The sequence below is a fragment of the Hippopotamus amphibius genome, chromosome X, assembly GCF_030028045.1.
Source record: "Hippopotamus amphibius kiboko isolate mHipAmp2 chromosome X, mHipAmp2.hap2, whole genome shotgun sequence".
NCBI lineage: Eukaryota > Metazoa > Chordata > Mammalia > Artiodactyla > Hippopotamidae > Hippopotamus > Hippopotamus amphibius.
Window position 1 is genome coordinate 129,898,517 of NC_080203.1, and position 27,948 is coordinate 129,926,464.

At 39.0% G+C, this 27,948-nt stretch overlaps 1 protein-coding gene across 1 annotated transcript; it reads left to right on the top strand.

The window, feature by feature from the left end:
* Positions 1-9,745: 9,745 nt before the first annotated feature.
* LOC130841587 (annexin A11-like) lies at positions 9,746-11,811 on the top strand. The gene is made up of 2 exons (XM_057717693.1): positions 9,746-9,759; positions 10,552-11,811. Exons 1-2 carry the CDS (start codon positions 9,746-9,748, stop codon positions 11,081-11,083), a joined length of 546 nt encoding a protein of 181 aa, XP_057573676.1. The 3' UTR covers positions 11,084-11,811.
* The last annotated feature ends 16,137 nt before the right edge of the window (positions 11,812-27,948 follow it).

A 27,948-nucleotide genomic window follows, 5' to 3' on the forward strand; every position in this document is an offset into this window, starting at 1 on the left:
ACTGTATATAATCAGAAATTAACACATACAAAACTTCCTTAGAATTAATCTCTGATGTCTCATATTCTCATATGCCAGATACCAAATATACTGGCAGGTGAAAGCAGCAATTGATTTGATAAATTGCCAGACAAACAATGCATCTGCTGTATGATGACAGCTTATTAATTCTGATGTATTTCCATGTATTACCTTTTTTTTCAGTTTTTTATTTTTTATTTTTTACAATAAACTGCATATATTTAGAGTGTACAATGGTATCCCAACCTCCCAATTCATTCTCCCCCCAACCCTCCCCACTTTCCCCACTTGGTGTCCATATGTTTGTTCTCTACATCTGTGTCTCTATTTCTGCCTTGCAAACCAGTTGATTGGTACCATTTTTCTGTACTCCACATGTATGTGTTAATATATGATATTTGTTTTTCTCTTTCTGACTCACTTCACTCTGTATAACAGTCTCTAGGTCCATCTGTGTCTCTAAAAATGTCCCAGTTTCACTGCTTTTTACAGCTGAGTAATATTCTGTTGTATATATGTATCACATCTTCTTTATCCATTCATCTGTTGATGGACATTTAGGTTGCTTCCATGTCCTGGCTATTGTAAATAGTGCTGCAATGAACATTGGAGTGCATGTGTCTTTTTGAATGATGGTGTTCTCTGGGTATATGCCCAGTAGTGAGATTGCTGGGTCATATGGTAGTTCTATTTTTAGTTTTGCAAGGAACCTCCATACTGTTCTCCATAATGGCTGTATCAATTTACATTCCCACCAACAGTGCAAGAGTGTTCCCTTTTCTCCACACCCTCTCCAGCATTTACTGTTTGTCGATTTTCTGATGATGCCCATTCTAACCGGTGTGAGGTGATACCTCATTGTCGTTTTGATTTGCATTTCTCTAATAATTAGTGATGTTGAGCAGCTTTTCCTGTGCCTCTTGGCCATCCGTATGTCTTCTTTGAAGAAATGCCTATTTAGGTCTTCTGCCCATTTTTTGATTGGGTTGTTTGGTTTTTTGATATTGAGCTGGATAAACTGTTTATATATTTTGGAGATTAATCCTTTGTTGATTCATTTGCAAATATTTTCTCCCATTCTGAGGATTGTTTTTTGTCTTGCTTATAGTTTCCTTTGCTGTGCAGAAGCTTTGAAGTTTCATTAGGTCCCACTTATTTATTTTTGTTTATATTTCCATTACTCTAGGAGGTGGGTCAAAAAAGATCTTTCTGTTATTTATATCAGAGAGTGTTCTTCCTATGTTTTCCTCTAGGAGTTTTATAGCATCTGGCCTTATATTTAGGTCTTTAATCCATTTTGAGTTTATTTTTGTGTATGGTGTTAGGAGGTGTTCTAATTTCATTTTCTTCCATGTAGCTGTCCAGTTTTCCCAGCACCACTTATTGAAGAGGCTGTCTTTTCTCCATTGTATATCCTTGGCTCCTTTGTCATAGATTAGTTGACCATAGTTTATCTCTGGGCTTTCTATTCTGTTCCCTTGATGTATATTTCTGTTTTTGTGCCAGTACCATACTGTCTTGATCACTGTAGCCTTGTAGTATAGCCTGAAGTCAGGAAGCCTGATTCCACCAACTCCGTCTTTCTTTCTCAAGATTGCTTTGGCTATTCGGGGTCTTTTGCATTTCCATACAAATCATAAAATTTCTTATTCCAGTTCTGTGAAAAATGCCATTGGTAATTTGATCAGGATTGCATTGAATCTGTAAATTGCTTTCAGTAATATAGTCAACATTGCTTTCGGTAATATAGTCATTTTCACAACGTTGATTCTTCCAATCGAAGAACATGATATGTCCCTCCATCTGTTTGTGTCATCTTTGATTTCTTTCATTAGTGTCTTATAGTTTTCTGAGTACAGGTCTTTTACCTCCTTGGTTAGGTTTATTCCTAGGTAGTTTATTCTTTTTCCTGCAATGGTGAATGGGATTGTTTCCTTAATTTCTCTTTCTGATCTTTCATTATTAGGGTATAGAAATGCAAGAGGGGACTTCCTAGGTGGCGCAGTCGTAAAGAATCCGCCTGCCAATGCAGGGGACACGGGTTCGAGCCCTGCCCTGGGAAGATTCCACATGCCACGGAGCAACTAAGCCCGTGCGCCACAAAAAAAAAAAAAAAAAGAAAAGAAATGCAAGAGATTTCTGTGTGTTAATTTTGTACCCTGCAACTTTACCAAATTCATTGATTAGCTCAAGTAGTTTTCTGCGGGCATTTTTAGGATTTTTTATGTACAGTATCATGTCATATGCAAACAGTGACAGCTTTACTTCTTCTTTTCCAATTTGGATTCCTTTCATTTCTTTTTCTTCTCTGATTGTTGCGGCAAGGACTTCCAAAACTATATTGAATAGTAGTGGCGAGAGTGGAGAGCCTTGTCTTGTTCCTGATCTTAGAGAGAATGCTTTCAGTTTTTCACCATTGAGAATGATGTTTGCTGTGGGTTTGTCATATATGGCCTTGATTATGTTGAGGTAGGTTCCCTCTATGCCCACCTTCTGGAGAGATTTTATCATAAATGGGTGTTGAATTTTGTGAAAAGCTTTTTCTGCATCTATTGAGATGATCATGTGGTTTTTATCCTTCAATTTCTTAATATGATGTGTCACATCGATTGATTTGTATATATTGAAGAATCCTTGCATTCCAGGGATAAACTCCACTTGATCAGGGTGCATGATCCTTTGAATGTGTTGTTGGATTCTGTTCGCTAGTATTTTGTTGAGGATTTTTGCATCTAAATTCATCAGTGATATTGGTCTATAATTTTCTTTTTTTGTAGTATCTTTGTCTGATTTTGGTATCAGGGTGATGGTGGCCTCATAAAATGAGTTTGGGAGTGTTCCTTCCTCTGCAATTCTTTGGAAGAGTTTGAGAAGGGTGGGTGTTAGCTCTTCTCTAAATGTTTGATAAAATTCACCTGTGAATCCATCTGGCCCTGGACTTTTGTTTGTTGGGAGATTTTAAATCACAGTTTCAATTTCATTACATGTGATTGGTCTGTTCATATTTTCTATGTCTTCCTGATTCAGTCTTGGAAGGTATACCTTTCTAAGAATCTGTCCATTTCATCCAGATTGTCCATTTTTTTTGGCATATAGCTGCTTGTGGTAATCTCTTATGGTGCTTTTTATTTCTGTGGTGTCCATTGTAACTTCTCCTTTTCACTTCTAATTTTATTGATTTGAGTTCTCTCCCTCTTTTTCTTGATGAGTCTTGCTAGAGGTTTATCAATTTTATTTATCTTGTCAAATAACCAGTTTTTAGTTTTATTGATTTTTGCTATTGTTTTCTTTGTTTCTATTTCATGTATTTCTGCTCTGATCTTTATGATTTCTCTGCGTCTGCTAACTTTGGGTTTTGTTTGCTCTTCTTTCTCTAGTTTCTTGAGGTGTAAGGTTAGATTGTTTATTTGGGATTTTTCTTGTTTCTTGAGGTAGGATTGTATTGCTATAAACTTCCCTCTTATAACTGCCTTTGCTGCATCCCATAGGTTTTGGATTATTGTGTTTTCATTGTCATTTGTCTCTAGGCATTTTTTGATTTCCTCTTTGATTTCTTCAGTCATCCATTGGTTATTTAGTAGCATACTGTTTAGCCTCCATGTGTTTGCATTTTTAATCTTTTTTTCCTGTAATTGATTTCTAATCTCATAGCACTGTGGTCAGAAAAGATGCTTGATATGATTTCAGTTTTCTTGAATTTACCAAGGCTTAATTTGTGACCCAAAATGTGTTCTATCCTGGAGAATGTTCCATGTGCACTTGAGAAGAACGTGTAATCTGCTGTTTTTGGATGTAATGTCCTATAGATATCTATTAAATCAAACTGATTTATTGTGTCATTTAAAGCTTGTGTTTCCTTATTAATTTTCTGTGTGGATGATCTGTCCATTGGTGTAAGTGGGGTGTTAAAATCCCCCACTATAATTGTGTTACTGTCAATTTCCTCTTTCAGAGTTGTTAGCATTTGCCTTATGTTTTGAGGTGCTTCTATATTTGGTGCATACATATTTATAATTGTTATCTCCTTTTCTTGGATTGATCCCTTGATCTTTATGTAGTGTCCTTTCTTGTCCCTTGTAACATATTGTATTTTAAAATCTATTTTATCTGATATAAGTATCACTACTCCAGCTTTCTTTTGATTTCCATTTGCATGGAATATCTTTTCCCATCCCCTCACTTTCCATCTGTATGTGTCCCTAGGTCTGAAGTGGGTGTCTTCTAGACAGCATGTATATGGGTCTTGTTTTTGTATCCATTCAGCAAGTCTATGTCTTTTGGTTGGTGCATTTAGTCTATTTACATTCAAGGTAATAATCGATATGTATGTTCCTATTACCATTTCCCTAGTTGTCTTGTTTTTGTTTCTGTAGGTCCTTTTCTTTTCTTCTGTTTCCTGCTTAGAGAAGTTCCTTTATCATTTATTGTAGGGCTGGTTTGGTAGTGCTGAATTCTCTTAGCTGTTGCTTGTCTGTAAAGCTTTTGATTTCTCCATTGAATCTGAATGAGATCCTTCCTGGGTAGAGTATTCTTGGTTGTAGGTTCTTCCCTGTCATCACTTTAAGTATATCATGCCACTCCCTTCTGGCTTGCAGAGTTTCTGCTGAGAAATCAGCTGTTTACCTGATGGGAGTTCCCTTGTATGTTATTTGTCATTTTTCCCTTGTTGCTTTAATAACTTTTCTGTCTTTAATTCTTGTCAATTTGACTACTATATGTCTTGGCATGTTTCTCCTTGGGTTTATCCTGCCTGGGAGTCTCTGTGCTTTCTGGACTTGGGTAGCTATTTCCTTTCCCATGTTAGGGAAGTTTTCCACTGTAATCTCTTCCAGTATTTTCTCGGGTCCTTGCTCTCTCTCTTGTCCTTCTGGGACCCTTATAATGTGAATATTGGTGCATTTAACATTGTCCCAGAGATCTCTTAGGCTGTCTGCAGTTCTTTTCATTCTTCTTTCTTTATTCTTTTCTGCATCAGTGATTATCACCATTCTGTCTTGCAGGTCACTTATTCTCCCTTCTGCCTCAGTTAATCTGCTATTGGTTCCTTCTAGTATATTTTTCATTTCACTTATTGTGTTGCATATCTCTGTTTGTTTGCTCTTTAATTCTTCTAGTTCTTTGTTAAACTTTTCTTGCAGCTTTTTGATCTTTGCATCCAATCTTTTTTCAAAGTCCTGGATCATATTCACCATCATTATTCTGAATTCTTTTTCTGGAAGAGTGCCTTTCTCCTCTTCATTTAGTTGTCTTTCTGGTGTTTTATCTTGTCCCTTCATCTGGTACAAAGTCTTTTGCCTTTTCATTTTCTCTGTCTTTCTGTGGCTGTGATTTTCAGTTCCACAGGATGAAATACTGCTGATACTGCTTGATTCTGCTGTCTGCCGTCTTGTGGAGGAAGCTGTCTAGGAGGCTTATGGGTGCTTCCTGATGGGAGGGACTGATGGTGGGCTGGGCTGGGTGGGTGGAGCTCAGTAAAACTTTAACCTGATTTGGTGGGTGGAGCTCAGTGACACTTTAATCTGCTTGTCTGCCAATGGGTGTGGCTGTGTTCTCACCCTGGTGGTCATTTGGCCTGAGGTGACCCAGCACTGGAGCCTACAGGCTCTTTAGTGGGGCTAATGGTGGACTGTGGGAGGGCTCATACCAATCAGCACTTCTTAGAACCCCTGCTGCCAGTGCCCCTGTGTCCTCAGTGAGCCACAGCTGCCCCCCACCTCTGCAGGCAACCCTCCAAAACCAGCAGGTAGGTCTGGTTCAGTCTCCTATGGGGTCACTGCTCCTTCCCCCTGGGTCCTGGTGATCACACTTTTTTGTGTGCCCTCCAAGAGTGGAGTCTCAGTTTCCCCCAGTCCTATGGAGATCCTGCAATCAAATCCCACTGGCTTTCAAAGTCTGATTCTCTGGGGATTCCTCCTCCCATTGCTGGTGCGCCAGGTTAGGAAGCCTGACATGGGGCTCAGAACCCTCAGGACTTTTGAGGTATAACTGCTCTCCAGCTTGTGAGTCACCCACCCAGCATTTATGGGATTTGATTTTAACGCGATTGTGCCCCTCCTACCGTCTCAATATGGCTTCTTCTTTGTCTCTGGATGTGGGGTGGTTTTTTTGGGTGAGTTCCAGTGTCTTTCTGTCAGATGGTTGTTCAGCAGTTAGTGGTAATTCTGGTGCTCTTGCAAGAGGGAGTGAGTGCACATCCTCCTACTCCACCAACTTGATTCTGTCTCTCCTGCTGGAAGATTTTAAATCACAGTTTCAATTTCATTACTTGTGATTGGTCTGTTCATATTTTCTATTTTTCCTGCTTCAGTTTGGAAGGTTATACTTTTCTAAAAATTTGTCCACATCTTCCATGTTGTCCATTTTATTGGCATAAAGTTGCTTGTAATAGTCTCTTATGATGCTTTTTATTTCTGTGGTGTCCATTTTAACTTCTCTTGTTTCATTTCTAATTTTGTTGATTTGATCCGCTCCCTTTTTTCTTGATAAGTCTTGCTAAAGGTTTATCAATATTATCTTCTCAAAGAAGCAGCTTTTAGTTTTACTGATCTTTGCTTTTGTTTTCTTTGTTTCTATTACATTTTTTTCTGCTCTGATCTTTGTGATTTCTTTCCTTCTACTAACTTTGAGTTTTGTTTATTTTTCTTTCTCTAGTTTCTTGAGGTGTGAGGTTAGATTGTTTATTTGGGATTTTTCTTGTTTCTTGAGGTAGAATTTTATTGCTATAAACTTCCCTCTTAGAACTGTTTTTGTGGCGCCCCCATAGGATTTGGATCATGATGGTTTCATTGTCATTTGTTTCTAGGTATTTTTTTATTTCCTCTTTGATTTTCCCAGTGATCTCTTGGTTATTTAGTAGCATATTGTTTAGCTTCCATGTGTTTGTGTTTATGGGTTTTTTTCTGTAATTTATTTCTAATCTCATAGTGTTGTTTTCAGGAAAGATGCTTGATATGATTACAATTTTCTTAAATATACCGAGGCCGATTTGTGACCCAAGATGTGATCTACCCTGGAGAATGTTCCATGTGCACATGAAAAGAAAGTGCATTTTGTTGTTTTTGGATGGAATGTCCTATAAATATCAATTAAGTCCACCTGGTCTTATGCATCATTTAAAGCTTGCGTTTCCTTATTTATTTTCTGTTTAGATCATTTGTCCATTGGTGTAAGTGGGGAATTAAACAGCCCTGCTATTGTTGTGTTACTGTTGATTTCCCCTTTTATGGCTGTTAACATTTGCCTTATATATTGAGCTGCTCCTATATTGGGTGCATAAATATTTACAATTGTTATATCTTCTTGGATTGATCCTTTGATCATTATGTAGTGTCCCTTCCTTGTCTCTTGTAATAGTCTATACTTTAAAGTCTATTTTATCTAATATGAATATTTCTACTCCAGATTTCTTTGGATTTCCATTTCTGTAGAGTACCTTTTTCCATCCCCTTACTTTTAGCATCTATGTGTCCCTAGGTCTGAAGTGTGTCTCTTTAGGCACCATATATATGGCCTTGTTTTTGTATCCATTCATCCAGTCTGCATCTTTTGGTTGGAGCATCTAGTCCATTCACATTTAAGGTAATTATTGATATGTATGTTCCTCTTACCATTTTCTTAATTGTTTTGGATTTGTTTTTGTGGGTCCTTTTTTTCTCTTGTGTTTCCCACTTAGAGAAGTTCCTTTAGCATCTGTTGGTTTTGGTTGTCTGAATTCTCTTAGCTTCTGCTTATCTGTAAAGCTTTTCTTTCGGTCAAATTTCTTCATGAATCTGAATGAGACCCTTGCTGGGTAGAGTATTCTTGGTTGTAGTTTCTTCCCTTTAATCACTTTAAATATATCATGCCACTCCCTCTTGGCTTGCAGGGTTTCTGCTGAGAGATTAGCTGTTAATCTTTTGGGAGTTCCATTATATATTATTTGTCATTTTTCTCTTGTTGCTTTTAATAATCTTTCTTTCTCTTTAATTTTTGTCAATTTGATTACTATGTGTTTCAGCATTTTTCTCCTTGGGTTTACCCTGCCTGCGACTCTGTGCACTTCCAGGTCTTGGGTGGCTATTTCCCTTCCCAGGTGAGGGAAGTTTTTGACTACAATCTCTTCAGATATTTTCTCAGGTCCTTTCACCCTCCTTCTGGGACCCATATAATGTGAATGTGGTGTTTTAAAATTGTCCCAGAGGTTTCTTAGACTGTCTTCATTTCTCTTCAATATTTTTTCTTTATTCTGTTCCACAACAGTGATTTCTACCATTTTGTCTTCCAGGTAACTTATCTGTTCTTCTGCCTCAGTTATTCTGCTATTGATTCCTTTTAGTGTATTTTTCTATTTTTAGTTTCTTAAGGAACCTCTGTATTGCTCTCCAGTGGCTGCACCAATTTACATTCCTGTCAACAGTGTAGGAATGTTCCCTTTTCTCAACACCCTCTCCAGTATTTATTGTTTGTAGATTTTTGATGATGGCCATTCTGATGGATGTGAGGTTATCCCTCGTTGTAGTTTTGATTTGCATTTCTCTAATAATTAGTGATGTTGAGCATATTTTCATGTGTCTATCTGTATGTCATCTTTGGAGAAATGTCTATTTAGGTCTTCTGCTCATTTTCTTATTGGATTTTTTTTAATTGAGTTGTATGTGCTGTTTGTATATTTTGGAAATTATTCCCTGTTGGTCACATCATTTGCAAATATTTTCTCCCATTCCATAGGCAGTCTTTTTGTTTTGTTTATGACCTCCTATTGGTTTTGAGATCACATGTGTACTATACCCCAATAGAGTTCCAAGGTTGGAGAGATAAAGGAAAGCCCTTTGTGGCAGTCCATTGGAGAGACACCCACCAGATCAAAACAGAAGAATACATTCCCTTGGAACTAAGTTTACTCCACTCCCTCTGGAACCAGGTATCTACACCAGGAATGTGGGTAGCCGTGCCATGTTATGGATAGAAGTGGTGTTAAGTTAAGGCACCATACTAATTTCCTGCAAGGTTGTAGTGGCTTTTCTCTTTGCTCAGCTTTTGTTTTTCTTTCTCTAAAACTTTTATTGTTTTCCAGAGTTGCGATAGTAATTCTAATAGTTTTCCCAAGTTTTTCAGTATTTCTGGGGAGGGACAGACCATGCAGAGTATGTTACTCTGGCTTTTTAGCTTTATATTTAACAGACCTTTACTTCAAATTTGTTTTGGTGTTACCATGATGGTGTTGTGTTTATTTTCATAGGCAGGTTAGAACAAAATTTCTAATTATTCTAAATGTAAAGTGATTTCTCTTTAAGTATTGATCAACTCATTTTCCACACATAAGTCTTATTTTCCATACTCTGGTATCTGGAAATATCAGTGTTTCTTTCCTACTTCCATTATTCCATACAGTTCCTGATTTGCATTTTATCTTGGTTTTATTCCAGGAAAAGTTTTGCAAACTACAGCCTGGAGGTGAAATCTACCCCATGACTGTTTTTGTATGGGCCATGAGTGAATAATTGTTTTGTTTGAAAATAATAAGAATAATTAGGAAAAATTTCTGATAATAATGATTTATGTGATAATTGAAAATTAAGTGAAATTTAGATTTATTGTTTATAAATAAAGCTGTATTGAAAATCAGAAAAACTCATTTGCATATTACTGTCTAAAGCTGCTTTTCCTTCATTATAGTAGTGACAACAGACTCTGTGGTCTGCAAATTGTAAAATTCTTTTTTAAATGTTTGCCAAACTGCTATTATATGACATTGATTAGGTAATGTTTCATAATGAGGGTGTCAAAGGTTTTTATTTTTTAATTTTTTTCAGATCTTTATTGGAGTATAATTGCTTTATACTCTTTTGCCAATTTCGCTGTAAAACAAAGTGAATCAGCTGTATTTACACACATAACCCCCATGCCCTCCTTCTTGAGCCTCCCTCCCACACTTCCTATCCCACCCCTCTAGGTCATCACCCATCATCGAGTTGATCTCCCTATGTTATGCAGCAGTTTCCCACTAGCTATCTGTTTTACATTTGGTAGTGTATGTATGTCAATGCTCCTCTCTCACTTCATCCCAGCTTCCCCCAACCCCCTTCCCTGTGTCCTCAAGTATGTTCTCTACATCTGCATCTTTATTCTTGCCCTGCCACTGGGTTCACCAGTACTTTTTTAGATTCCATATATATGCGTTAGCATATGGTGTTTGTTTTTCTCTTTCTGGCTTACTTTACTTTGTATGACAGTCTCTAGGTCCATCCACCTCACTAAAAATAATTCATTTTCCTTCCTTTTTATGGCTAAGTAATATTCCATTGTATATGTGTGCCACATCCTCTTTTTCCATTCAAATGTCCATCTGTTAATGGACATTTAGGTTGCTTACATGTCTTGGCTATTGTAAACAGCACTGCAGTAAACACCGTGGTTCATGTATCTTTTTTTTTTTTTTTTTTTTTTTTTTCACTTTTATAGCTTTTTTTATTTTGTACCTTGATCATTGAGTGGTAAAATTGTCTAAAATAGTTTTTAAAAATCTCTTTTTTCCATCCGGGAACTGAACAGAGTCTATAAGACAGAATTCAAAAAGACCCTGGAGGTCTCTCAGGGAAACCGGGATGAAAGCACAAATGTGGACATGACGCTCGTCCAGAGAGATGTGCAGGAGCTCTACGCAGCTGGAGAGAACCGCCTAGAAACAGATGAGTCCAAGTTCAATGCAGTTCTGTGCTCCGGGAGCCGGGCCCACCTGGTGGCAGTTTTCAGTGAGTATCAGCGAATGACAAGCCGTGACATTGAGAAGAGCATCTGCCGGGAGATGTCCGGGGACCTGGAGCAGGGCATGCTGGCCGTGGTGAAATGTCTTAAGAATACACCAGCTTTCTTTGCTGAAAGGTTCAACAAGGCCATGAGGGGAGCAGGAACCAAGGACCGGACCCTGATCCGCATCATGGTGTCTCGCAGCGAGGTCGACCTCCTGGACATCAGAGCGGAGTATAAGCGGCTGTATGGCAAGTCGCTGTACCACGACATCACGGGAGACACTTCAGGGGACTACCGGAAGATTCTGCTGAAGATCTGTGGTGGCAACCACTGAGCGGTGACTGGTGGGTCACTTCCGTTCACCTGCTGGCAACAGCGATGCCAGGAAAAGGCCAAAAGAATGTTTGTCTGTTTCTAACAAATCCACAAAATAACCCCCCGGTGTCCCAGTGAGGACCATCCATAGAACCTTGGCCTCGTCCCCCACCCACCCTCCTGATCCGTGTATTGTGCTTGTGCTGAAGGACCTGGGTTGGTCTTGAACTCTGTCAGGATGCCTCCTCCCCTCCCCCACTCCTCACAGCCTCTTGCAGCTAAAGTAGATGTTTTGTTTCCTGACTCATGCATTCAGTCCCTTTTGCTTGTGGCTGAAACTCTTAGTTTCGTTTTAGTCGTATAATTTTGTGTGTTTATTTGGAGGTTTTTTTTTTTTTAATATATAGTCATTGCAGACAGATGCACACACGTCTTTGCTGCGTACACAGTTTGGGTGAGACAGGTGGGGGTTGGGGGTGCCATGTCCTCAATGAGGAGTAAAAGGGAAAACCTTCAAGGGTACTCTTTGCATCTGGTGAGAATGTGTCATGAGCTTCGTTTTTGCCAAACTCACTCCTTTTTAGAAAAGAAAAAAAAAAAAAAAGGCCAGAAAGTCATCTATTCCTTCTTTCATGCAAAACCACAAGAATAAAGCCAGCTCCCTGCCAGTGACAGGGTTTCTTGTAATTGAGAATGTGCCTTAAACTTGAATGTCGATGGCCAAAAGCTGTTTCCAAATTAAAGTCAGCCAGCTAATTTTGGATGTCAGAAATTGAAAATCAGTAGCATGGGGATAAAGGGCATGCTGTCAGAAGATCTGGTTCCTTCTAGTCTCTAGGGGACAATCCATTTCCTTTCTTTCCTAGCTTCCAGAGGCTACCTTGGTTCCTTAAGACATCTCTCCTTCCTTCTCAAAGCCAGTAGTGCTGCACCTTGAAAGCTCTCTCTGCTTCCATAGTCACATTTACTTTTTTCATGTATCTTTTTGAATTATGGTTTTCTCAGGGTATATGCCCAGTACTTGGATTGCTGGGTCATATGGTAGTTCTAATTTTAGTTTTTTAAGGAAACGCCATACCATTTTTCCATAGTAGGTGTACCAATTTACATTCCCACCAACAGGGCAGGGGGGTTCCCTTTTCTCCACACCCTCTCCAGCATTTATTGTTTCTAGATTTTTTTGATGATGGCCATTCTGAATGGTATGAGGTGACACCTACATTTCTCTAATGATTAGTGATGTTGAGCACCTTTTCACATGTTAGGTTTAGTTTCCTTTTGTTGCCAGCTCAGGATCTCAGCAATCTAAACCATCATACTTGTTTTGCATTTTGAAAACTTGTCAATATGATTTCAAATCCTTTTCTTTAAAAACGACCTTAATGTTGAGAAATATGTCATGAGATAAGAGCCAAATGGTGCAGCTTAGCTTCCTAGAGCTCTGAATTATGGTTTGGGAACAAAATTTTAGTTATTACTGTTTTGATTGTTTTCTTTTGCTTTTTATTAAAGTGTGATTTTTTAACTCCTGGAAGTCTATAAGACACTTCAAAGAGGCATGAGGTCAAAGCTATTTCCCTAATAAACCTAAGATGTTGATTTGTTCACCATGTTCACATTTCACTGATGACAAAAAACATTTCTGGGTGAAATTTATACCTTTGCATCAATTAAAGAATTGCCACCAGGACTTCCATGGTGTTCCAGTGGTTAAGAATCTGCCTTCCACTATGGGGGACGTGGGTTTGATCTCTGGTTGGGGAAATAAAATCCCACATGCCACAGGGCAACCAAGCCTGTGCCACAACTAGAGTACCCACATGCAGAAACTATAGAGCCCAAGCATGCAGTCTGGAGCCCATGAACCACAACTAGAGAGAAGCCCTCACACTGCAACAAAGAGCCCTCATGCCACAATGAAAGATCCCTCATGCTGTTACTAAGACCCAATGCAGCCAAAAATAAATATATATTTAAGAAGAAGGAAAAGGAGAAGGAGAAGAAGGAGAAGGAGAAGAAGAATAATTGGCATCAAACTATTGTAATAGTCTTTGTTTCATGCCCCTACAGGTGCATGAGTGTCACCATTTCTTTTCAATATGTCTTTGTTAAAGCAGCGTATATTTATGATGTCTTTTAACCTCACCTTTGAACACAAATCTTTTAATATTCCATGCAAAATACTTAGACATATGCATAAAGCAGTTGTACTGCATAGAGAAGTAAATGATTCTCTCAAGAAAAAGTACTTGTAAGATTGTTTTAGTTTCTAAGTTGAATTTTCAGGGTTTTATTTAAAATTGGTTTATAATTTTATATCTGAAAGAGTAATAAACTAAGTTGTCATTTAGACCAGGATATTTGGCTGAATATTTCAGACAATATTCAGATATTAGTCTGAAAATGAACTAAGTACCCTATCATTTCAAGGCAAACAGCTGACAATATTTGTTGCCAATGATTAAAATTAGTTTGAGATTTCAAACTATAAATTAGAATTTTGAAACTGTACCTGAGCTTGATAGCTTTTCAATACATACTTTTTTTTAAGCTCTTTATTGGAATTGCTTTACACTCTTGTACCAGGTTTTGAGGTACACCAAAGTGAATCAGCTGTATTCATACATATATCCCCATATATCCCCTCCCTCCCATGACTCCCTCCCACCCTCCTTGTCCTGGCACCCTACAGCATCACTCATCGTTGACTTGATCTCCCTTTGTTGTACAGCAACTTCCCACTAGCTATCTATTATACATTTGGTAGTATATCTATGTCTATGCTACTCTCTCACTTTGTCTCAGCTTCCCCTTCACCCTCCCACCCCAGCCCTGTGTCCTCAAGTCCATTCTCTACATCTGCATCTCCACTCTTGCTCTGTCACTGGGTTCATCAGTACCATTTTTTCAGATTCCACGTATATGAGTTAGCATACTGTACTAGTTTTTCTCTTTCTGGCTTACTTTGCTCTGTATGACAGACTCTAGGTCCATCCACCTCATTACCTATAGTTCAGTTTCATTCCTTTTTATGGCTGAGTAATAGTCCATTGTATATATGTGCCACATCTTCTTTATCCATTCATCTGTCAATGGGCATTTAGATCGCTTCCATGTCCGGGCTGTTGTAAATAGTGCTGTAATGAATATTGTGGTACATGTGTATTTTTGAATTATGGTTTTCTCTGGGTATATGCCCAGTAGCAGGATTACCGGGTCATAAAAATGGTAGTTCCATTTTTTGGTTTTTAAGAAACCTCTAAACTGTTTTCCATAGTGGCTGTACTAGCTTACATTCTCACCAACAGTGCAGGAGAGTTCCCTTTTCTCCACACCCTCTCCAACATTTATTGTTTCTAGATTTTGTGATGATAACCATTCTGACCAGTGTGAGGTGATAACTCATTGTGGCTTTGACTTGCATTTCTCTAATGATTAGTGATATTGAGCATCTTTTCATGTGTTTCTTGGCCATCTGTACATCCTCTTTTGTTTTTTGTTTTTTGTTGTTGTTGTTTTCAGATTATTTATTTTTATTTTTTTGAGGTACACCAAGGTCAATCATCTGTATTTATACACATATCCCTGTATTGCCTCCCTCCCTCAACTCCCTCCCACCCTCCCTGTCCCAGTCCTCCAAGGTCTCATGCATCATCGAGCAGAATTTCCTTTGTTATACAGAAACTTCCCACTGGCTATCTAGTTTACAGTTGGTAGTATATATATGTCTATGCTACTCTCTCATTTTGTCTCAGCTTCTCCTTCACCCCCCACAACCCCAAACCTCGAATTCTTCAGTCCATTCTCTGCATCTGTGTACTTATTCTATCTTGTCACTGAGTTCATCAGTACCATTTTTTAGATCCCTTATGTATGAGATAGGATACAATATTTGTCTTTCTCTTTCTGACTTACTTCACTCCATATAACAGACTCTAGGTCTATCCACTTCATTACATATAGCTCTATCTCATTGTTTTTATGGCTGAGTAATATTCCATTGTGTATATATGCCACAACTTCTTTATCCATTCATTTGTTCATGGGCATATAGGTTGCTTCCATGTCGTGGCTATTGTAAACAGTGCTGCAATAAACATTATGGTACATGTTTCTTTTGGGATTATGGCTTTCTCTGGGTATATGCCCAGGAGTGGGATTACTGGGTCATATGGTAGTTCTATTTGTAGTTTTTTAAGGAACCTCCAAACTGTTTTCCATAGTGGCTGTACCAACTTACAGTCCCACCAACAGTGCAGGAGAGTTCCCTTTTCTCCACACCCTCTCCAACATTTGTTGTTTCCAGATTTTGTGATGATGGCCATTCTGCTTGGTGTGAGGTGATACCTCATTGTGGCTTTGACTTGCATTTCTCTGATAATTAGTGATGTTGAACATCTTTTCATGTGTTTGTTGGCCATCTGTATGTCTTCATTAGAGAAATGTCTATTTAGGTCCTCTGCCTATTTGTGGATTGGGTTATTTGCTTTTTTGGTATTAAGCTGCATGAGCTGCTTGTATATTTTGGAGGTTAAGCCTTTGTCTGTTGTTTCATTGGCAACTATTTTTTCCCATTCTGAGGATTGCCTTCTTGTCTTGTTTATGGTTTCTTTCTCTGTGCAAAAGCTTTTAAGTTTCATGAGGTCCCATTTACTTATGCTTGATTTTATTTCCATGATTCTAGGAGGTGGGTCAAAAAGGATCTTGCTTTGATGGATGTCATAGAGTGTTCTGCCTATGTTTTCCTCTAGGAGTTTTATAGTGTCTGGCCTTACATGTAGATCTTTAATCCATTTTGAGTTTCTTTTTGTGTATCATGTTAGGAAGTGTTCTATTTTCATTCTTTTACATATAGCTGTCCAATTTTCCCAGCATCATTTATTGAAGAGGCTGTCTTTTTTCCATTGTATATTCCTGCCTCCTTTGTCAAAGATAATGTGTTTGGGCTTACTTCTGAGTTCTCTATTCTATTCCATTGATTTTCCTTTCTATTTTTGTGCCAGTACCATACTGTCTTGATCACTATGGCCTTGTAGTATAGTTTGAAGTCAGGAAGTCTAATTCCACCAACTCCATTTTTCCTTCTCAAGGTTGCTTTGACTATTCGGGGTCTTTTCCATTTCCATACAAATTGTAGGATTTCTTGCTCTAGTTCTGTGAAAAATGCCATTGGTAATTTGATCGGGATTGCATTGAATCTGTAAATTGCTGTGGGAAGTACACCATTTTCACTAGGTTGATTTTTTCCAATCCAGGAACATGGTATGTCCCTCCATCTGTTTGTGTCATCTTTGATTTCTTTCATCAGTGCCTTATACTTTTCTGCATACAGATCTTTTGCCTCCTTAGGCAGGTTTATTCCTAGGTATTTTATTCTTTTTGTTGCAATGGTAAATGGGAGAGTTTCCTTAATTTCTGTTTCTGCTCTTCCATTGTTATGTATAGGAATGCAAAAGATTTCTGTGCATTAATTTTGTATCCTGCTACTTTACTAAATTCATCAAGTAGTGCTAGCAGTTTTCTGGTAGAGTCTTTCGGGTTTTCTATGTATAATATCATGTCATCTGCAAAGAGTGACAATTTTACTTCTTCTTTTCCAATTTGGACTCCTTTTATTTCTTTTCCTTCTCTGATTGCTATGGCTAAAACTTCCAAAACTATTTTGAATAATAATGGTGAGAGTGGACACCCTTGTCTTGTTCCTGTTCTAAGAGGGAATGCTTTCAGGTTTTCCTCATTTAGAACAATGTTGGCTTTTGGTTTCTTATACATGGCTTTTATTCTGTTGAGGTAATTTCCTTCTATGCCCATTTTCTGGAGAGCTTTAATCATAAATGGATGTTGAATTTTGTCTAAAGCTTCTTCCGCCTCTATTGAGATTATCACATGGTTTTTATCCTTCAATTTATTAATATAGTGTATCACATTGATTGATTTGCATATATTGAAGAATCCTTGCATCCCAGGGATAAACCCCACTTGATCATGGTGTATGATCTTTTTAATGTGTTGTTGGATTCTGTTAGCTAGTATTTTGTTGAGGATTTTTGCATCTATATTCATCAGGGATATTATATTGGTCTGTAATTTTCTTTTTTTGTGACATTTTTGCCTGGTTTTGGTATCAGGGTGATGGTGGCCTCATAGAATGAGTTTGGGAGGGTTCCTCCTTCTGCTATATTTTGGAAGAGTTTGAGAAGGGGGGTGTTAGCTCTTCTCTAAATGTTTGAAAGAATTTGCCCGTGAATCCATCTGGCCCTGGGCTTTTGTCTTTTGGGAGATTTTTAATCGCTGCCTCAATTTCCATACTTGTGATTGGTCTGTTCATAGTTTCTATTTCTTCCTGCTTCAGTCTTGGAAGATTGTATTTTTTCTAAGACTTTATCCATTTCTTCCAGGTTATGCAATTTATTGGCATGCAGTTGCTTGTAGTAGTCTCTCATGATATTTTGTATTTCTCTGGTGTCTGTTGTTACTTCTCCTTTTTCATTTCTCATTCTGTTGATTTGCATCTTCTCCTTTTTTTCTTGATGAGTCTAGCTAATGGTTTATCAAATTTGTTTATTTTCTCAAAGAACCAGCTTTTAGTTTTATTAATTTTTGCTATTGCTTCCTTCCTTTCTTTTTTATTTATTTCTGCTCTGATCTTTATGATTTATTTCCTTCTGCTCACTTTTGGGTTTCTTTGTTCTTTTTCTAATTGTTTCAGGTGTAAGACTAGGTTGTTTTTTCAACATTTTTCTTGTTTCTTAAGGTAGGACTGTATTGCTATAAACTTCCCTCTTAGAATTGCTCTTGCTGCATCCCATAGATTTTGGGTTGTTGTGTTTTCATTGTAATTTGTTTCTAGATTTTTTTTATTTCCTCTTTGATTTCTTTAGTGGTTTCTTGGTTGTTTAATAGCGTATTGTTTAGCCTCCATGTGTTTGTATTTTCTACAGTTTTTTTTTCCTGTAATATATATCTAGTCTCATGGCTTTGCAGTCAGAGAAGATGCTTGATATGATTTCAATTTTCTTGAATTTACCAAGGCTTAATTTGTGACCCAAAATGTGATCTATCCTGGAAAATGTTCTGTGTGCACTTGAGAAGAAATTGTATTCTGTAGTTTTTGGATGGAATGTCCTATAAATATCAACGAAAGTGAGATGGTCTAATGTGTCATTTAAAACTTGTGTGTCCTTATTTATTTTCTGTTTGGATGATCTGTCCATTGATGTAAGTGGGGTGTTCAAGTCTCCCACTATTATTGTGTTCCTGTCAATGTCCCCTTTTATGGCTGTTACCATTTGCCTTATGTATTGAGGTATTCCTATGTTGGGTGCATAGATATTTACCATTGTGATATGTTCTTCTTGGATGGATCCCTTGATCATTATGTAGTGTCCTTCCTTGTCTCTTGCAATACTCTTTACTTTAAAGTCTAATTTGTCTGATATGAGTATTGCTACTCCAGTTTTCTTTTGACTTCCATTTGCATGGAATATCTTTTTCCATTCCTTTACTTTCAATCTATATGTATTCTTTGGTCTGAAGTGGGTTTCTTGTAGGCAGCATATAGAAGGGTCTTGTTTTTGTATCCATTCAGCCCATCTGTGTCTTTTGGTTGGAGAATTTAATTCATTTACATTTAAGATGATTATTGACAATATGTTCCTATTACCATTTTCTTAATTGTTTTGGGTTCGTTTTTGTAGGTCCGTTCCTTCTCTTGTGTTTCCTGCTTAGAAAGTTCCTTTAGCAATTGTTGTAAGGCTGGTTTGGTGGTGCTGAATTCTCTTAACTTTTCCTTGTCTGTAAAGCTTTTGATTTCACCGTCAAAACTGAATGAGGGGCTCCCTAGGTGGTGCAGTGGTTGAGAATCTGCCTGCCAATGCAGGGGACACGGGTTCAATCCCTGCTCCAGGAAGATCCCACATGCCGCGGAGCAACTAAGCCCATGTACTACAACTACTGAGCCTGTGCTTTAGAGCCTGTGAGCCACAACTATTGAGCCCATGTGCTGCAACTATTGAAGCCCACGTGCCTAGAGCCCGCAACAGGAGAAGCCAAGGCAATGAGGAGCCTGCGCACCAAAATGAAGGGTAGCCCCCACTCACTGCAACTAAAAAGAAAGCCCGCGCACAGCAAAAAAGACCCAACACAGCCAATAAAATAAATAAATAAATAAATAAATTTATTAAAAAAAACTGAATGAGATTCTTGCTGGGTAGAGTATTCTTGGCTGTGGGTTTTTCTCTCTTAGGACTTTCAGTATATCCTGCCACTCCCTTCTGGCTTGCAGAGTTTCTGTAGAAAGATCAGCTGTTATTCTTATGGGTTTTCCCTTACATGTTATTTGTTGCTTTTCTCTTGCTGCTTTTCATATTTTTTTGTGTGTTTCATTGTCATTAGTTTGTTTAATATGTACCTCGGTGTATTTCTCCTTGGGTTTATTCTGTATAGGACTCTCTGCACTTCTTGGACTTGATTATTTCCTTTTCCATGTTGAGGAAATTTTCCAGTATAACCTCTTGAAATATTTTCTCAGACCTTTTCTTTTTTCTTCTTCTTCTGGGATGCCTATGATTCAAATGTTGCTGCACCTAATGTTGTCACCATGGTCTCTGAGACTTTCTTCCATTCTTTTTATTCTTTTTTCTTTTTCCTGCTCTGTGGCAATTATTTCCCCCATTCTATCTTCCAACTCACTTATTCTTTCTTCTGCCTCAGTTATTCTGCTGTTTATACCATCTAGAGTATTTTTAATTTCAGTTATTTTGTTGTCCATTGCTGTTTGTTTACTCTTTAGTTCTTCTGAGTCCTTATTAACTGTTTTTTGTATTTTCTCTATTTTTTTAATTGAGATTTGGAATCATCTTTACTATCATTACTCTGAATTCTTTTTCAGGCAATTTTCCTATTTCCTCTTCATTTATTTGGTCTTGTGTAATTTTACCTTGTTCCTTCATCTGTGACTTTTTTTGTTTCTCATTTTCTCCCCACTTTGGATGGGAGGGATTGTGTTCCTGTCCCACTGGGTGTTTGGCCTGAGCTTTCAAGCGCTGGAGTTTGTAGGCTGTTGAGTATAGTTGGGTCTTGGTGTTGAGGTGAGAGAAGTGAGAACCTCTGGGAGACCTCACTTGATGAATATTCACTGGAGACTGGATTTCCATGTTATTCCCATGTTTTGGACTAAGAGCTACCACCTCAGGAGCTCAGGCCTGACCCTGGGCTTGTGAATCAAGATCCCACAAGCCATGTGGAGCAGGAAAACGAAAAAAAAAAAAAAAAAAAACAAAAAAAAAAAAAAAAAAAAAAACACAGAACAGCAAAACAATAGCAAAATAAAAAATACTATGATAGGAAACTAACAAATGTGTTAGAAAAAAATTTTTTAAAAAGATGGAGCAACAACTAGAAGGTAAACAACTGCAATAGCCTAAGTGAGGAGGTGGGAAGGAAAAAAAAGAAAAAGAAAAAAAAAGCCAGAAAATGCCTTGGCTGTGGGGGGTGAGGCTTAGACAAGGGTGGGGGTGGAGGCTTGGTGGGGGAGGTTAGGCAATGGGCAGAGCCTATGCTTAAAAAAGGACCTGGGGGTTGTGGGGAATGGGGCTTAGGCCCAATAAGCCAGAGGGGCCCAGGATTGCCTCTGTTCCTGGGGGCAAAGGACCAGGTCAAGGTACCCAGCAGGCTCCCTGGGCCTGAGTTGGTGGGAGAAATGCTAGGCACTTCCCCTAGTCCTACAGTCTTGGAGGGTCCCTCCCCCTTTGGTTCTCTTCTTCCTCACCCCCTCTCTCCTATTCCCCTAGGACCCTCACAGCTGCAGGGGGTACTGGAAGGCAGGAGACCAGACTCTGACACCCAACAGGCTTCCCAGGGCCAAATGGGCTAGGGTAACGCCTGGGGCACTTCCCCAGATCTCCCAGTCTCTTAGGGTCTCTGTCTGCCTCTCTTCCTCTCCCCTGCGCCCACTCTCCTAGGTCCCAAGCAGCTGGAAGGGGCCCTGGAGTGTGAAAGACCAGGTCCATGAGCCTAGCAGGCTTCCCAGAGCTAGTAGGCAGGGGAAATAATTTCTCTGCCTCCCTTGATCCTCCAATCCCTGAAGGTCCCCTCCCCTGCCCACCTGTCCTCTTCTCCCCTGCTTTCCTTCTACAACCCTAGAAACAGTGAGACCTAGAGGGGTCCCTGGAGGACTGAAGACCAGTCCTGGGGGTGCAACAGGCTTCCCAGTGCCAAGTGGGTAGGAAGATTTCCTGCAGCATCTGCCCTGATCCTCCAGTCCTGCAAGGTCTTCCTCATGGCTGTCTGCCTCTCTTCCTCTTCTCTCCTCCCTCCCTCCCATGCCTGTATGACCCACTCAGCTGGAGAGACTTGAGGGACCAGATTCGGGAGACCAGCAGGCCCACTGGGCCTAAGTGGGCAGGGGAAAGGCCCTCTGCACCTCCCCTGGTCCTCTCCTCTGGAATGTCCCACCACCAGTCTGCCTCTCTTCCTCTTCCCCTGCCATGCTGCAATGTCCTTGGGACCAGCATGCCTGGGAGGGGACCCTGGAGAGTTGGAGACCAGGCCTGTGAAGCCTGGGCTCCTAGGCCAGTGAGCAGCAGAAATGCCTCCCACTCCTCCCCTCATCTGATCCCAAAGGGTGCCTCCCCCCCTTCCACCTCTCTTCTTTTCCCCCCACCGCTTCCCTCCTATACTTCTAGGACCAATGGCCAGGAGGAGCCTTGGACAGTGGAGGACCGCCCAGAAGAAATACCTGGTGGCACCTCCCCTATTCTTCTGACCTGGAGAGATCCCTTCCCATCCCCACTGTCTGCCTCTCTCCCTCCCCTCCAAGCTCCCAGGACCCTTGTGTTGGAGGGGGGCCTGGAGAGTGAAGGACCAGGCCTGGGAGCCCAGTCAGCCTCCCTGGCCAAGAGGACAGGCAAAATGCCCTCTTGCCTCCCCATTCCCCAATCTCAAGGCCCCCACGCCCACCTGTCTGCCTCTCCACCTCCTCACCCCTCCTTCTTCCTTCCCACACTCCCAGGGCCCAGGCAGCCCAGAGGGGGCCTTGGAGGGTGGAGCACTCTCCTGGGGAGCCCAGCAGGCCCCCAGACCAGGCAGCCCAGCAGGCCTCCTGGGTGGGACAAACCCAGTTGTGGTTTCCTGATCTCCCCAGCCCCCAGTGGTCCCTCCAGGTGGGAACCTCCGCTTTCACCCATCCATCCCCCAGGGGTGCCGGTCCCATCTGGCTTCCCCTTCCCCACCCCCTGACTTCCCCCAGGTCCTACCTGGTTGCTCCAGGGTTCCTGCAGTCTGCTTGGCCTCAGATCCCCTGCTGGCCTCCGGCAACTGATCTGTGGGGAGACACAGTCTCAGCATCTTCCCATGCCACCATCTTGACTCCGCCCTCCTCATAAATACTTTTTAGTAACAATTGTGATGGTTCAATTTTTGTTATTGAATGATGAAATTTGGAAGGTTTGCATTGAGCCATTATTTCCCAAATGACCAATGCCACATAAAGATCCATTCAAAATGCAAGATAGAGCAGATGGAGTTCAATTAACAGATTATGAAAAAAGTGATATTGACATAATTTTTTCTTTCTTTTTTAAAAAATATGGATAAGAGAAAATTTATTATAGGAATCGACTCACACAGTTATGGAGGCTGAGACGTACCACAGTCTGCCCTCCGCAAGCTGGAAACAGGAAAGCAGGTGGTGTCGGTCTAAGTTTAAAGGCCTAAGAATTACTGGCAAGTGGTTTAAGTCCCAGTGTGAATCTGAAAGCCCAAGAACCATAAGTGCCAGTACCCAAAGGCAAAAGATGATGTCTCAGCTCACGCAGAGAGAGAGCTAATTTCCCCTTCCTTCTTTTTCCTCTTTTAGACCTTCAATGGATTTGATGATGCCCACCCACAGAGGAGGGGGCAACCTGCCTTACACAGTCTATTGATTCAAATGTTTATCTCTTCCAGAAACAACGTACAAATATACCTAGAAAGAATGTGCAGAGTTTGTGTGTGTGTGTATGTGTGTGTGTGTGTGATTCAATGTCTTCATACTGCAATTAAAGTTATTATAAAATACTGGCTCTCTTCCCTGTGCTATACTATATATCCTTGTAGCTTATTTTATACATAGTAGTTTGTGTGTCTTACTTGCCTAATACTATCTTGCCATTCCCTTTCCCCACTGGTAACCACTAGTTTGTTCTCTATACCTGTGATTCTGTTTCTGATTTGTTATATTCATTTGTTTGTCTTATATTTTAGATCCTATGTATAAGTGATAATACAAAGTATTTGTCTTTGTCTGACTTATTTCACTCAGCATAATACCCTCTAGGTCCATCCATATTGTTGAAAGTGGCATTATTTCATTCTTTTTATAGCTGAGTAGTATTCCATTGTACATATATGTACCACATCTTCTTTATCCATTTATCTGTCGATGTACACTTAGGTTGCTTCCATATTTGGCAGTTCTCAATAATGCTGCTATGAACATTGGGGTGCATTTGTCTTTTTGAATTAGAGGTTTCATCTTTTCTGGACATGTGCCCAGGAGTGGGATTATGGGATCATGTATTTGTTCCATTTTTGAATTTTTTAGGAACTTCCATACTATATTCCTTAGTGGCTGCACCAATTTTCACACCCACTGACACTACACTACAGTTCCCTTTATACGACACTCTTGCCAGCATTTCTTATTTGTATTTTTTGATGATAGCTATTTTGACAGGTGTGAGGTGGTATCTCATTGTGGTTTTGATTCGCATTTCTCTCTTGATTAGTAATGTTGAACATCTTTTATGTGCCTATTGGCCATCTGTATATCTTCTTTGGGAAAATGTCAGTTCTTCTCCCCATTTTTTAATTGAGCTGTTTGGTTTTTGATGTTGAATTGTATGAGTTGTTTATGTATTTTATATATGAACTGCTTATCAGTGGTATCATTTGCAAATATTTTCTCTCATTCATTAGATTATCTTTTGTTTGTCAATGGTTTCCTTTGCTGTGCAAAAGCTTTTAAGTTTTAAGTCCTTTTAAGTTTTAGGACTTATTTGTTTATTTTGCTTTGTTTCCTTTGTCCATGTCTTCTTCTAAGAATTTTATGGTTTCTGGTCTTACATTTTGTCTTTAATCCACTTTGAGTTTATTTTTGTGTATGGTATTAGGAAGTGTTCTAATTTCATTATTTTACTTGTAGCTGTCCAATTTTCCCAACACCACTTATTCAAGAGGCTATCTTTTCTCCAGTGTATATTCTTGCCTCCTTTGTCATAGATTGGGTGACCATAAATGCATGGGCTTAATCTCTGGACTTTCTATCCCATTCCATTGTTTTATTTGTCTGGGTTTTTTTTTGTTTGTGTCAGTACTATGCTGTCTTGTTTGTTTATTTGGGAGGAGTTGAGAATTATGTTTTACTTGGCAGAAATTTTTAGGACTTAATTCCAGGAGCCATCACCTCAAGTAACTCTAAGAGGAGGCAAGAATTGGGCCTAGGATATTTAAGAGTTTTGCAACAATGGTTAGGTAGTCTGACTGTGAAAAGATTATTGTTAATGAAAGAAAATCAGATATCTTAAGTTAAGGAATTTAGCACTTTTCTATGTATGGGAAGATGCAACAGTCTGGGCTCACTGAAATCATTCAGTTGAAATGCACCTCTGCTACCTGGGGCCAGTATTCTGTGTTTTCACATCCTATGTTTCCTCAGGGCTCACTGTAGGGAGTGGCTGCAGTCTGATGGATGCTAGATGACAGGTATTCTTTTCTTCCTGAGTTCCTGCAGGGCTCACTGGCTCATATTGTAGGCCTGCAATGGCTGATGACTGTGACATCCTTTGTTTACTGATATGGTAGGAAACATTCCATTTCTCAGTTTCTCTTGGTCCAAAATTCAACCAATATTTGGGAGACATTTCACGACCAACTTTTGTCCCACAGATCTGTTGATATGCCACTCCAGGTGCTAACTTACAGATTAGGTCCTATTGCTTATTAAAGATTCTCTGGATCCTCTGTCTTACTAATCTATTATTATCCAGGAGATATTTTCCTTGCTACTTCTTCCCATAAACTATTTACAATTAGTGTAATAGAATCACACTATTTACAGAAGACGAAGAGAAAAAGAAAGGATCTGAGAAAATATTCTAAGAGATTATAGTGGAGACTCTCATAATATTAAAAACTGAACTGCCATATGACCTAGTCATCCCACAAGTAGGTATATATACAAAAGAATTCAAAGCAGGATCTTGAAGAGATATTTACACAATTATGTTCATGTCCTGGGTATTTTGATGGAATTATGTTAAAACTATAGATTGCTTTGGATATTATGGCCATTTTAATAATATTGATTCACTCCATCCAAGAGCACAGGATATTTTTCTATTTATTAAAATAGACTTTAACTTCCTCCATCATTGTTTTATAAATTTCAGTGTATAGGTCTTTTACCTCTTTGGTTAAGTTTATTCCTAGGTATTTTGTTTTGTCTTAGTTGATGCAATTTTAAATAGGATTCTTTTGTTTTTGTTTTACTTTCTCTTTCTGATATTTCATTATTATTGTATAGGAATGCAACAGGTTTCTGTATATTAATCTTGTATCCTGCAACTTTGCTGAATATTGCAAATAGTTCTAATAGTTTTTGCATGGATATTTTAGGGTTCTCTATATAGAGTATCATGTCATCTGCAAATAATGACAGTTTCATTTCTTCCATACCACCTGGACACTTTTTATTTCTTTTTCTTGTCTGACTTATGTGGCTAGGACTTCCAGTACTATGTTGAATAGAAGTGGTGAGAGTGGGCATCTTTGTCTTTTTACTGATTTTACTGGGATGACTTTCAGCTTTTAACTATAGAGTATTATGTTGACTGTTTTTATTATGTTGAGACATGTTCCCTCTATAGCCACTTTGATGACAGTTTTTGTTGTGAGGGGAATTTTGACAAATGCTTTTCCTGGGTTTGTTGAGATGGTCACATCATTTTTGTTTTTACTTTTATTACTGTGGTGTACCTAATTGATTGATTTCTGTATGTTGAACCATCTTTATGACCCTGGAATAAATCCCAGTTGATCATGATGTATGATCCTTTCTATGTACTGTTGGATTCAGTTTGCTAATACTTGGTTGAGGAACTTTACATCTATATTCATCAAAGATATTGACTGGGACTTTCTAGGTGGCACAGTGGTTAAGAATCCGACTGCCAATGCAGCAGACACAGCTTTGAGCCCTGCTATGGGAAGATTCCACGTGCCACGGAGCAACTATGCTACAGTAAAGATTAACAACAACAACAAAATATTATGGGTCATTGTAGAAGGACTCAAGAACTGCCAACTTCAGAATTTGGAAGAATGGCAGATACTATTTGTAGCAATAGGAAATGTTGAACAGGAGGAATGGGAAAGGGTCAGCCAAACTTACAAGAACCACAAAGAGATATGAACCACCTGCAGTAAAAGAGGTATGGCTAGGTAGATTTTAGGGCTCTGAACAAAGCCCAACAAATCCCTCCCACTCACCAATATGTATTACATACATATCTTGTGCTCATTGTAGGTCACGCCCTAATTTAAATACTTTATAAATATTAACACATTCAATCCTCATGATATCCCAATGATAAATGTACAATTATGATTCTCATTTTATAGATGAGAGAATTGAGCATGAATAGGTTAAGTAACTTATTCAAGGTCACATAGCTATAAATGGCAAAGCCAGGCTCCAGATCTCTTGCTGTTGATACAGTGGTCCCTGGCTGTCCTAAGATTGGATGGCATTTATACACATCAAAAGAGTATCAACAAATAGACAAATCTCAGGATGAATATAATAACCATGTGCTATTCTCCATGTCCCATAAAAAAAGAAAATGAATCTTGAAAGACAGCAGCATATAGGAAACTATAAATACTTGCCTCCTTGTCTCCTTTATTTCAGTGTGACTTTAAAAAGACCTTTTTTAAGGTTGATACTTATTTTTTTTAATGTTGTCAAGGATGTTGATAAAATAAAATTCAGATTTTAAAGCAAGACAAGAAAAACTTAAACATGAAATTCTCTCTGTGTGTCCATCTGGGCTTCCTTCCTCTCTCCCTAATGTGCAGCGTGCACCTCATTACACATTAACCAGACCTGCTCAAAGGTGTGAGTGCCTGCTAGACCATAAGGGTCATTTTCCTCCTTTTCTTCTAACACTGGCAATGTAAATTCTTTTTTTTTTTTAAGGATTTTTATTGAGATATAACACATACAGTAAACTGCATCTATTTAAAGTGTACAATTTGATAATTTTTTTTCTTATAGGAATGTAACTTCTCAAAAGAATAGTGTTCTTCTCCAGCTCTGTAAGGGGGTCATGGTGACTTTCCTGTTTGCTTTGTATGTGTTGTGCTTACCTGGACCATGTATCCTTTATGTAAAATGTCAGTATGATATTTTGATGTACAATCCTTTGTTGTGAAAATGTATATGACTGTGCCTTCAACTTCTAAGAGATGGAACAGTCCTCAGAGCTTTCTGAGAGTCTGTCTCCTGGGTTATAATCCTCAGTTTGGCTCAATAAAATTCCCCTTTTATTTCTCTTGATTTTTAATTAATTTCCATTGATGATGTGGAGAAATTGGAAACATTCTGCATTGCTTGTGATAAGATAAAATGCTGCTGCTGCTACTGCTGCTATGGAAAATGGTACACAACTCCTAAAAGAATTAAACACAGAATTACTATTTGGTGCAGCAATTCCAATTCTGGACATATATAGCAAAAAAAAGGGGGGGGGGAGGTGAAGCCCCAACTCAGATATTGCACATCTATATTCATAGCATTACTATTCACAATAGCCAAAGGTGGAACCATGCATGATTGGACAAACA